Source organism: Rhinopithecus roxellana, chromosome 3 (assembly GCF_007565055.1).
Source record: "Rhinopithecus roxellana isolate Shanxi Qingling chromosome 3, ASM756505v1, whole genome shotgun sequence".
Classification (NCBI taxonomy): Eukaryota; Metazoa; Chordata; class Mammalia; order Primates; family Cercopithecidae; genus Rhinopithecus; species Rhinopithecus roxellana.
Window position 1 is genome coordinate 84,832,593 of NC_044551.1, and position 13,250 is coordinate 84,845,842.

Genomic DNA, 13,250 nt, shown 5'->3' on the forward strand with positions numbered 1-13,250 from the left:
ACAGCTCCTGGCCCCTACCTCCTCTCTCTCTCTCTCTCTCTCTCTCTCTCTCTCTCTCTCTCTCTCTCTCTCTCTCTTTCTCTCTCTCTCTCTCTTTCTTTCTTTCTTTCTTTCTTTCTTTCTTTCTTTCTTTCTTTCTTTCTTTCTTTCTTTCTTTCTTTCTTTCTTTCTTTCTTTCTTTCTTTCTTTCTTTCTTTTGAGACAGAGTTTCGCTCTGTCACCTAGGCTGGTGGGCAGTGGCGCGATCTCCACTCTGCAAGCTCCGCCTCTCCGGTTCACGCTATTCTCCTGCCTCAGCCGCGGGAGTAGCTGGGACTACAAGCCCCGCCACCATGCCAGGCTAATTTTTTGTATTTTTAGTAGAGATGGGGTTTCCCCGTGTTAGCCAGGATAGTCTCGATCTCTTGACTTCGTGATCCACCCAGCTCGGCCTCCCAAAGTGCTGGGATTACAGGCATGAGCCACTGCGCCCGGCCCCGGTACCTCCTTTCATTCAAAAGTTTTCTGGTTTGGATGATAAATTAGTCACCCTAACTATGTGGGACCTGGAAAGGGAGCAGATAAAACATATTTTGTTATTCTTGTCCCTTTATACCCCTCAAAGTCATAAAAGATCGAGTTGAAGATCAAAAAGTCTGGAAATGATGTCTGAGTATGGTGGCTCATGTCTATAATCCCAGTACTTTGGGAGGCCAAGGTGGGAGGATTGCCTCAGCCCAGAAGTTCAAGATGAGCCTGGACAGCGAGACCCTGTCTCTACAAAAATTAAAAAATTAGCCGAGCATGGTGGGGCAAGCCTGTGGTCCCAGCTACTCAGGAGGCTGAGGTGGGAAGATTGCTTGAGGCTGGGAGGTTGAGGCTGCTGTGAGCCAAGATCATACTACCACACTGCAGTCTGGGTGACAGAGAGCAAGACCCTGTCTGGAAAAAAAAAAAAAAAAAAAAAAAAAAAAAAAAAGATTGGAGAGAAAGGATTTCTTTGGATAGAGTGGTTTAATGGACCATACTTGCAAGAGAACTACCTTAAAAGCTTGACAAAGGTCCCCCATCCTAGCCTACTACAGTTTGAAAAATCCCCAGGGCAAAACCACAGTTGGTGATGCCTTTCACCCGGCTTTAAAAAGGAGTCCCGGATCCAGAATATACAAATAACTCTAACAATTCAACAACCAAAGCACAAAAGCCCAGTTTAAAAATAGGCAAAAGGGGACAACCAAAGCAATCCTAAACAAAAAGAACAAAGCTAGAGGCATCATACTACCCAAATTCAAACTATAAGGCTACAGAAGTTAAAACAGCATGGTACTGGCACAAAAAAAGGTGCATAGACCAATGGATAGAGAACCCAGAAATAAAGCCACACATCTACAACCATATGATCTTTGACAAAGTTGACAATAACAGGCAATGTGGAAGGGACTCCCTATTCAATAAATGGTGCTGGGATAACTGACTAGCCATTTGCAGAAGAATGAAACTGGACCCCTGCCTTTCACCGTATAGAAAAATTAACTCACGATGGATTGAAGTCATAAACGTAAGACCTTAAACTCTACAAATTCTAGAAGAAAACCTAGGAAACACTATTCTGGACATTGGCCTCGGCAAAGAGTTTATAATGAAGTACCCAAAAGCAATTGCAACAAAAAAAACTGACAAGTGGAACCTAATTAAAATAAAGAATTTCCACATAGCAAAAACAAACAAACAAAAAACAAACAAATCAAAAAACTATCAACAGACTAAACAGCCTACCTACAGAATGGGAGAAAATATTTGCAAACTATGCATCCAACAAAGGTCTGATATCCAGAATCTATAAGGAACTTAATTCAACAAGCAAAAAACACACAACCTCATTAAAAAATGGTCAAAGGACATGAACAGACACTTCTCAAAAGATAATATACATGGACAGTGGTTCCAAGATGGCCGAATAGTAACAGCTCCAGCCTCCATCCTCCCAGCGTGAGTGACACAGAAGACAGGTGATTTCTGCATTTCCAACTGAGGTACCGGGTTCATCTCACTGGGGCGTGTCGGAAAGTGGGTGCAGGACAGTGGGTACTGCACACCAAACAAGAGCCAAAGCAGGGCAAGGCATCGCCTCACCCAGAAAGTGCAAGGAGGAAGGGAATTCCTTTTCCTAGCCAAGGGAAACCGTGATACACAACACCTGGAAAATCGGGCCACTCCCACCCTAATACTGCACTTTTCCAAGGGTCTTAGCAAACACCACACCAGGAGATTATATCCCACACCTGGCTCAGAGAGTCCCATACCCACGGAGTCTCCCTCATTGCTAGCACAGCAGTCTGAGATCTAACTGCAAGGCAGCAGCGAGGCTGGGGGAGGGGCGCCTGCCATTGCTGAGGCTTGAGTAGGTAAACAAAGCAGCTGGGAAGCTCGAACTGGGTGGAGCCCACCGCAGCTCAAGGAGGCCTGCCTGCCTCTGTAGACTTCACCTCTGGGGACAGGGCATAGCTAAACAAAAGGCAGCAGAAACCTCTGCAGATTCAAATGTCCCTGTCTGACAGCTTTAAAGAGAGTAGTGGTTTGCCCAGCATGGAGTTTGAGATCTGAGAACGGACAGACTGCCTGCTCAAGTGGGTCCCTGACCCCTGAGTAGCCTAACTGGGAGACACGCCCCACTAGGGGCAGACTGACACCTCACACCTCACACAGCCAGGTATCCCTCTGAGATGAAGCTTCCAGAGGAACAATCAGGCAGCAACATTTGCTGTTCAGCAAAATTCACTCTTCTGCAGCCTCCACTGCTGATACCCAGGCAAACAGGGTCTGGAGTGGACCTTGAGCAAACTCCAACAGACCTGCAGCTAAGGGTCCTGACTGTTAGAAGGAAAACTAACAAATAGAAAGGACATCTGCACCAAAACTCTATCTGTACATCACCATCATCAAAGATCAAAGGTAGATAAAACTACAAAGATGGGGAAAAAGCAGTGCAGAAAAGCTGAAAATTCTAAAAATCAGAGTGCCTCTCCCTCTCCAAAGGAACGCAGCTCCTCACCAGCAACAGAACAAAGCAAGACAGAGAAAGACTTTGATGAGTTGAGAGAAGGCTTCAGATGATCAAAATTCTCCGAGCTAAAGGAGGAAGTTCAAACCCATTGCGAAGAAGCTAAAAACGTTGAAAAAAGATTTGACGAATGGCTAACTAGAAAAACTAATGTAGAGAAGTCCTTAAATGACCTAATAGAGCTGAAAACCATGACACTAGAACTATGTGACAAATGCACAAGCTTCAGGGACTGACTCAATCAACTGGAAGAAAGGGTATCAGTGATTGAAGATCAAATGAATGAAATGAAGTGAGAAGAGAAGTTTAGAGAAAAAAGGGTAAAAAGAAATGAACAAAGCCTCCAAGAAATATGGGATTGTGTAAAAAGACCAAATCTATGTCTGATTGGTGTACCTGAAAATGATTGGGAGAATGGAACCAAGTTGGAAAACACTCTGCAAGATATTATCCAGGAGAACTTCCCCAACCTAGCAAGGCAGGCCAACATTCAAATTCAGGAAATACAGAGAATGCCACAAAGATACTCCTTGAGAAGAGCAACCCCAAGACACATAATTGTCAGATTCACCAAAGTTGAAATGAAGGAAAAAATGTTAAGGGCAGCCAGAGAGAAAGGTCGGGTTACCCACAAAGGGAAGTCCATTAGACTAACAGCAGATCTCTCAGCAGAAACTCTACAAGCCAGAAGAGAGTGGGGGCCAATATTCAACATTCCTAAAGAAAAGAATTTTCAACCCAGAATTTCATATCCAGCCAAACTAAGTTTCATAAGTGAAGGAGAAATAAAATCCTTTACAGACAAACAAATGTTGAGAGATTTTGTCACCACCAGGCCTGCCCTACAAGAGCTCCTGAAGGAAGCTCTAAACATGGAAAGGAACAACTGGTACCAGCCACTGAAAAAACATGCCAAAATGTAAAGACCATCGATGCTAGGAAGAAACTGCATCAACTAATGAGCAAAATAACCAGCTAACATCATAATGACAGGATCAAGTTTACACATAACAATATTAACCTTAAATGTAAATGGGCTAAATGCTCCAATTAAAAGACACAGATTGGCAAATTGGATAAAGAGTCAAGACACATCAGTTTGCTGTATTCAGGAGACCCATCTCACATGCAGAGACACACATAGGCTCAAAATAAAGGGATGGAGGAAGATCTACCAAGCAAATGGAAAACAAACAAAAAAAGCAGGGGTTGTAATCCTAGTCTGTGATAAAACAGACTTTAAACAACAAAGATCAAGAGACAAAGAAGGCCATTACATAATGGTAAAGGGATCAATTCAACAAAAAGAGCTAACTATCCTAAATGTATATGCACCCAATACAGGAGCACCCAGATTCATAAAGCAAGTCCTTAGAGACTTACAAAGAGACATAGACCCCCACACAATAATAATGGGAGACTTTAACACCCCACTGTCAACATTAGACAGATCAATGAGACAGAAAGTTAACAAGGATATCCAGGAATTGAACTCAACTCTACACCAAGCGACCTAATAGACATCTACAGAACTCTCCACCCCAAATCAACAGAATATACATTCTTCTCAGGACCACATCACACTTATTCCAAAATTGACCACATAGTTGGAAGTAAAGCACTCCTCAGCAAATGTAAAAGAACAGAAATTATAACAAACTGTCTCTCAGACCACAGTGCAATCAAACTAGAACTCAGGATTAAGAAAATCAATCAAAACTGCTCAACTACATGGAAACTGAACAACCTGCTCCTCATGACTACTGGGTACATGATGAAATGAAGGCAGAAGTAAAGACGTTCTTTGAAACCAATGAGAACAAAGATACAACATACCAGAATCTCTGGGACACATTTAAAGCAGCGTGCAGAGGGAAATTTATAGCACTAAAAGCTCACAAGAGAAAGCAAGAAAGATCTAAAATTGACACCCTAACATCACAATTAAAAGAACTAGAGAAGCGAGAGCAAACACATTCAAAAGCTAGCAGAAGGCAAGAAATAACTAAGATCAGAACAGAACTGAAGGAGATAGAGACACAAAAAACCCTTCAAAAAAATCAATGAATCCAGGAGCTGGTTTTTTGAAAAGATCAACAAAATTGATCCACCACTAGCAAGACTAATAAAGAAGAAAAGAGACAAGAATCAAATAGACGCAATAAAAAAATGATAACGGGGATATCACCACTGATCCTACAGAAATACAAACTACCATCAGAGAATACTATAAACACCTCTATGCAAGTAAACTAGAAAACCTAGAAGAAATGGATAAATTCCTGGACACATACACTCTCCAAAGACTAAACCAGGAAGAAGTTGAATCCCTGAATAGAACAATAACAGGCTCTGAAATTGAGGCAATAATTAATAGCCTACCAACCAAAAAAAGTCCAGGACCAGACAAATTCATAGCCGAATTTCACCAGAGGTACAAGGAGGAGCTGGTACCATTCCTTCTGAAACTATTCTAATCAATAGGAAAAGAGGGAATCCTCCCTAACTTATTTTATGAGGCCAACATCATCCTGATACCAAAGCCTGGCAGAAACACAACAAAAAAAGAGAATTTTAGACCAATATCCCTGATGAGCATCAATGCAAAAATCCTCAATAAAATACTAGCAAACCAAATCCAGCAGCACATCAAAAAGCTTATCCACCATGATCAAGTGGGCTTCATCCCTGGGATGCAATGCTGGTTCAACATATGCAAATCAAAAAACATAATCCATCATATAAACAGAACCAAAGACAAAAACCACATGATTATCTCAGTAGATGCAGAAAAGGCCTTTGACAAAATTCAACAGCCTTTCATGCTAAAAACTCTCAATAAATTTGGTATTGATGGAACGTATCTCAAAGTAATAAGAGCCATTTATCACAAACCCACAGCCAATATCATACTGAATGGGCAAAAACTGGAAGCATTCTCCTTAAAAACTGGCACAAGACAGGGATGCCCTCTCTCACCACTCCTATTCAACACAGTGTTGGAAGTTCTGGCCAGGGCAATCAGGCAAGAGAAAGAAATAAAGGGTATGCAATTAGGAAAAGAAGAAGCCAAATTGTCCCTGTTTGCAGATGACATGATTGTATATTTTGAAAACCTCATCGTCTCAGCCCAAAATCTCCCTAAGCTGATAAGCAACTTCAGCAAAGTCTCAGGATACAAAATCAATGTGCAAAAATCACAAGCATTCCTATACACCAATAATAGACAAACAGAGAGCCAAATCATGAGTGAACTCCCATTCACAATTGCTTCAAAGAGAATAAAATACCTAGGAATCCAGCTTACAAGGGATGTTAAGGACCTCTTCAAGGAGAACTACAAACCACTGCTCAATAAAATAAAAGAGGACACAAACAAATGGAAGAACATACCATGCTCATGGATAGGAAGAATCAATATCGTGAAAATGGCCATACTGCCCAAGGTAATAGATTCAATGCCATCCCCATTAAGCTACCAGTGACTTTCTTCATAGAATTGGAAAAAACTACTTTAAAGTTCATGTGGAACCAAAACAGAGTCCACATTGCCAAGACAATCCTAAGCCAAAAGAACAAAGCTGGAGGCATCACGCTACCTGACTTCAAACTATACTATAAGGCTACAGTAACCAAAACAGCATGGCACTGGTACCAAAAAAGAGATATAGACCAATGGAACAGAACAGAGCCCTCAGAAATAATACCCCTCATCTACAACCATCTGATCTTTGACAAACCTGACAAAGTCAAGAAATGGGGAAAGGATTCCCTATTTAATAAATGGTGCTGGGAAAACTGGCTAGCCATAAGTAGAAAGCTGAAACTGGATCCTTTTCTTACACCTTATACAAAAATTAATTCAAGACGGATTAGAGACTTAAATGTTAGACCTAAAACCATAAAAACCCTAGAAGAAAACCTAGGCAATACCATTCAGAATATAGGCATGGGCCAGGACTTCAATGTGTAAAACACCAAAAGCAATGGCAACAAAAGCCAAAATTGACAAATGGGATCTAATTAAACTAAAGAGCTTCTGCACAGCAAAAAAAAAAAAAAAAAAAAAAAAAAAAAAAAAAAAAAAAAAAAAAAAAAAAACTACCATCAGAGTGAACAGGCAACCTACAGAATGGGAGAAAATTTTTGCAATCTACTCATCTGACAAACGGCTAATATCCAGAACCTACAAAGAGCTCAAACAAATTTACAAGAAAAAAACAAACAACTCCATCAAAAAGTGGGCAAAGGATATAAACAGACACTTCTCAAAAGAAGACATTTATGCAGCCAACAGACACATGAAAAAATGCTTGTCCTCACTAACCATCAGAGAAATGCAAATCAAAACCACAATGAGATACCATCTCATACCAGTTAGAATGGCGATCATTAAAAAGTCAGGAAACAACAGGTGTTGGAGAGGATGTGGAGAAATAGGAACACTTTTACACTATTGGTGGAACTGTAAACTAGTTCAACCATTGTGGAAGACAGTGTGGCGATTCCTCAAGGATCTAGAATTAGAAATACCATTTGGCCCAGCCATTCCATTACTGGGTATATACCCAAAAGATTATAAATCATGCTGCTATAAAGACACATGCACACATATGTTTATTGTGGTACAATTCACAATAGCAAAGACTTGGAACCAACCCAAATGTCCACCAATGACAGACTGGATAAAGAAAATGTGGCACATATACACCATGGAATACTATGCAGCCATTAAAAAAGGATGAGTTCGTGTCCTTTGTAGGGACATGGATGCAGCTGGAAATCATGATTCTCAGCAAACTGTCACAAGAACAGAAAACCAAACACCACATGTTCTCACTCATAGGTGGGAATTGAACAATGAGAACAGTTGGAAACAAGAAGGGGAACATCACACACTGTGGCCTGCTGTGGGGTGGGGGGAGGGGGGAGGAATAGCATTAGGAGATATACCTAATGTAAATAATGAGTTAATGGGTGCAGCACACCAACATGGTACATGCATACATATGTAACAAACCTGCACGTTGTACACATGTACCCTAGAACATAAAGTATAATAAAAAAAAAAAACAAAGCAAAAAAAAGATGATATACATGCAGCCAACAAATACATGAAAAAATGCTCAACATCACTAACCATTAAAGAAATACAAATCAAAGCCACAATTAGATACCATCTCATGTCACTCTGGTTGGCTATTAAAAAGTCAAAAAATGGGCCAGGCGCGGTGGCTCATGCCTGTAATCCCAGCACTTTGGGAGGCCGAGGAGGGCGAATCATGAGGTCAGGAGATCGAGACCATCTGGCTAACACAGTGAAACCCCGTCTCTACTAAAAATACAAAAATTAGCCAGGTGTGGTGGCGGGCGCCTGTAGTTCCAGCTACCTGGGAGGCGGAGGCAGGAGAATGGCATGAACCCAGGAGGCGTAGCTTGCAGTGAGTTGAGATCATGTCACTGCACTCCAGCCTGGGTGACAGAGTGAGACTCTGTCTAAAAAAAAAAAAAGTCAAAAAATGACAGATGTTGCTGAGGTTGCACAGAAAAGGGAATGTTTATACACTGTTGGTGGGAATGTAAATTAGTTCAGTCCCCATGGAAAAGGGTTTGGCGATTTCTCAACTTAAAACAGGACTATCATTCAACCCAGCAATCCTATTACTGGGTATATACCCAAAGGAAAGTAAGTCATTCTACCAAAAAGACATGTGCGCTCGTATGTTTATCACAGCACTTTCACCAGAGCAAAGACAATGCATCAACCTAGGTGCCAATGAACGGTGAACTAGATAAAGAAAATGTGGTACATATACACCATGGAATACTATGCAGCCATAAAAAAGAATGAAATCACATCCTTTGCAGTAACATGGATGCAGGTGGAGGCCATTATCCTAAGTGAATTAATGCAGGAACAGAAAACCAAACACCACATGTTCTAACTTATAAGTGGGTGCTAAATATTGAGTACACAAGGACATAAGAAGGAATAATAACACTGAGGACAGAGTGAGAATTAATTTTGAGACAAGATCTCACTCTGTCACCCAGGTTGGAATACAGTGGCACAATCACAGCTCACTGCAGCCTTAACCTCCAGGGATCAAGTGATCCTTCCAACTTAGCCTCCTGAGCAGCTAAGATTACAGGCATGTGCCACCATACCTGGATAAATTTTTTAAAAAGACAACTTTTTTTTTTTTTTTTTTGTAGAGACAGAGTCTCACTATGTTGCCCTGGCTGTTCTAAAATTCTTGGGCAAAAGCAATCCTCCTTCCCTGGCCTTCCAAATTGCTGGGATCATAGGCAGGAGCTGCCTTGTCCACTGACACTGGGGGCTGCTAGAGGAGGGAGGATGGAAGAAGGGTGAGGGTTGAAAAACTACCTATGCCCACTACCTGGGTGATGGGATCATCTGTACACCAAACCTCAGTGACACACAATTTGCTAATGTGTCAAACCTGGACATGTACCCCCTGAACAAAAATAGAAGTTGAAAAACAATGGGCAAAGGATTTGAATAGACTTTCTCTAAAGAAGATATACAAGGGACTAATAAGTACATGAACAGCTGCTCAACATCATCTGGTAGTTTGGGAAAATGCAAATCAAAGCCTCAGTGAAATACTACTTCATGTCTGCTAGATGTGTAAAATAACAAAGAAAACAAAATAGGAAGCACTGGCCAGAATATGGAGAAATTAGAAACCCTCATATATTGCGATGGGATTGTAAAATGGTGCAGCCATTTTGGAAAACAGTTTGGCAGTTCCTCAAAAATTTAAACATAGAGTCACCATATGACCAGGCAATTGTGCTCCTATGTATATGCCCAAGAGAAATGAAAACATATGTCCATACAAAAACTTGCACATGAATGCTCATAGTAGCATTATTCATAATAACCAACAAATGGAAACAACCCAAATGTCCATCAATAAACAAACATAAATAAACAAAATGTAGTATCTCCAAACCATGGAATATTTTCAGTCATAAAAAGAAATGGTGTTCTGATTCATGCTGCAATGTGGATGAACCTTGAAAACATAATGCTAAGTTAAAGAAGGCAGACACAAAACTACATCTTGTACAGTTCCATTTATGTGAAATGTCCAGAATAAGAAAATTCATAGAAACAGGAAGTAGATTGGTGGTTTCCAGAGGTCAGAAGAAGGAGGGAATGCAGAATGATTGCTAATGCGTCAGGGGTTTCTTTTTGGAGTGATGAAAATATTTGAAATTAGAGAGAAGGGATGGTTATGCAACCTTGTGAATATGTTAACACCCATGAAAATGTGCTTCAGTGCCGAATTTTATGATACGTGCATTATATCTCAATAAATTTGTCATTGAAAAAAAGGTTTCAAGGCTGCCTTAGAAGCAGCTGCGCTCCCCAAGCAGTGGGTCTAAGGTGCTTATTTTCTGGGACCAGAGGTGAAACCTGATGTATGAATTCTGACTTGGCATCATTTATAAAAAGATTTTGCCTGGCACTGTGGGGTGTGACTATAGTCTCAGCTACTTGGGAGGCTGAGGCGGGAGGATTTCTTGAGCCCAGGAGTTGGAGGCCAAGCAAGCTATGATCGCGCCTATGAATAGCCACTGCACTCCAGCTTAGGCAACATAGCAAGACCCTGTCTTTAAAAAAGAGAAAAAGAGATCTTGCCGAAGAGGACTGCCTGAGAGTGTGATGGGACACAACAGAGAGAGAGTCCGTGTAGAGATGGCCACCCCATGCTAAGGTTGCCAGTGGTGATGAGTGACCAACCAAAGCAGAGGCCATCCCCCACCTCCAAGTGAAGAGGAACAGTCAGAGAGCTTCCTGGCCAGCCCATCGGAGTAACGAGGAGAGAAGCATCAGCTCAGATCATTTAACATGTTCAGAGAAACTCCAAGCCTGAAGGGTTAGAAGTTCCAGAAAGTGCAGGCCGTGGAGGAGAGGCTCCCAGAGGAAAAAGAGAAGCAATCACCCTCTTCTTGACTGCAAGCTTCTGCCTTGAGCAGGCCACGCTGAGGAAAGGAAGGTGCTTTAAGTTGACATAAAGTCAAGAGTTCCGATTATTATACTGCATCAGACATATTAATTTCTAACATTAGTTTTTCATGTGGCTGAAAGCAATCAGAATATTTTCTTTCTTTTATTTCTTTCTTTCTTTTTTTTTTTTTTTTTTTTGAGACAGAGTTTTGCTCTTGTTGCCCAGTCTGGAGTGCAATGGCTGATCTCGACTTACTGCAACCTCCACCTCCCAGACTCAAGTGATTCTCCTGCCCCAGCCTCCTGAGTAGCTGGGATTACAGGTGCGAGCCACCATGCCCAGCTAATTTTTGTATTTTTAGTAAAGACGGGGTTTCACCATCTTGGCCAGGCTGGTCTTGAACTCCTGGCCTTAAGTGATTTGCCTGCCCGGGCCTCCCAAAGTGCTGAGATTACAGGAGTGAGCCACCACGTCCGGCCGTGATTGGAATATTTTTTACCTCTTAGAATGAAAGATAAACTATGGGGCTCGCCTAGGTTTCATACATACATGGGTAAGAACTAGCGCCACAGAGCATCCGGTGCCTATTCCTCAACACAGATGTAATCCGAATAAATCACTACAGAGCGTGGTAAGTCCTATGATGAAATAATAGTTCAGATGAGAGATGAAGATGTGACATCAAGTATATGGGGAAAAGGGAAAAACATAGGTATAAAAATCGACAAACTTGGCCAGGCATAGTGGCTCATCGGAGCCTGAGGCGGGAGGATTTAAGTTCAGGAGTTTGAGGCCATGGCGAAACCCCGTCTCTACAAAAAATACAAAAAATAGCCAGTTGTGGGCGAGTTAGCGGCCTCCGGTGTGGGATGGCCGCGGAGCCGGGCGGAGCTGGCGTGCGGCTTGCGGGTCCGGCTCTCACGCCGGAGACAGGACCCCGGGCCCGGCCCGCTAGGCAAGCCACGCCCCGGTACGCTCGCCATGCCCAACAGAGGAAGGCGACCCAAGTTCCGGGCCCACGACGCCTGCTTCGGCCGAGTGACCGCGACGGATTACGACAACTCGGATCCGGCGGTCGTGAGGTCTGGACGAGTCAAGAAAGCCGTAGCCAACGCTGTTCAGCAGGAAGTAAAATCTCTTTGTGGCTTGGAAGCCTCTCAGGTTCCTGCAGAGAAAGCTCTGTCTGGGGCTGGTGAGCCCTGTGACATCATTGACAGCAGTGATGAGATGGATGCCCAGGAGGAAAGCATCCGTGACAGAACTGTCTCCAGAAAAAAGAAAAGCAAGAGGCACAAAGAAGAACTGGAGGGGGCTGGAGGAGAGGAGTATCCCATGGATATTTGGCTGTTGCTGGCCTCCTATATCCGTCTTGAGGACATTGTGAAATTTTCTCTGATTTGTAAGAATGCTTGGACTGTCATTTGCACTGCTGCCTTTTGGATCAGGTTGTGCCGAAGGCACTACACGCTGGATGCTTCCCTGCCTTTGCCTCTGAGACCAGAGTCAATGGAGAAGCTGCGCCGTCTCCGGGCTTGTGTGATCCGATCTCTGTACCATATATGTATGAGCCATTTGCTGCTCCAATCTCCAAGAATCCAGCCATTCCAGAAAGCACCCCCAGCACATTAAAGAATTCCAAATGCGTACTTTTCTGGTGCAGAGAGATTGTTGGGAAAAGACAGGAACCAATGTGGAAATTTAACTTCAAGTTAAAAAAACAGTCCCCTAGGTTAAATAGCAAGTGTACAGGAGGATTGCAGCCTCCGGTTCAGTACGAAGATGTTCATACTAATCCATACTAAGACTGCTGCCTACTGCAGGTCACCACGCTCAATTTCATCTTTATTCCGATTGTCATGGGAATGATATTCACTCTGTTTACTATCAATGTGAGCACGGACATGTGGCATCATTGAGTGAGACCGGTGTTGCAAGATTCCAGTCCGTGGTGGTCGGAAACTGCACAGTGAACAGGGTGCACAAGTCATCCTGGACCCAGTGCACAGCTTTTGACTCTGACTGGTGGCACCCTCAGTACCCATTCTCCCTGAGATTATAGTTACTGCTTCCCATCCCTTGAGGGCAGCCCCGATTCTCGTCCATTAGTAATCAGATTCCAGTTTGGACCGGGCGGCTGGATTGTATATTTGGTTAGTAATGTACATGCTCTTCAGGCTCTAGGGCTCCTGTTAGGGGAGGGAGAAATGTTGAATCAAGAGGAAAAACAA

At 42.6% G+C, this 13,250-nt stretch overlaps 1 protein-coding gene across 1 annotated transcript; it reads left to right on the forward strand.

The window, feature by feature from the left end:
* Positions 1-11,902: 11,902 nt before the first annotated feature.
* LOC104673864 (transmembrane protein 183A-like) lies at positions 11,903-12,929 on the forward strand. The gene has a single exon (XM_030926960.1). The coding sequence runs from the start codon at positions 12,004-12,006 to the stop codon at positions 12,649-12,651; it is 648 nt and encodes a 215-aa protein (XP_030782820.1). The 5' UTR covers positions 11,903-12,003; the 3' UTR covers positions 12,652-12,929.
* Positions 12,930-13,250: the final 321 nt, after the last annotated feature.

Coding starts and splice junctions, on each gene's coding strand:
- LOC104673864 (XM_030926960.1), top strand. CDS start 12,004: ATGCCCAACAGAGGAAGGCGACCCAAGTTCCGGGCCCACGACGCCTGC.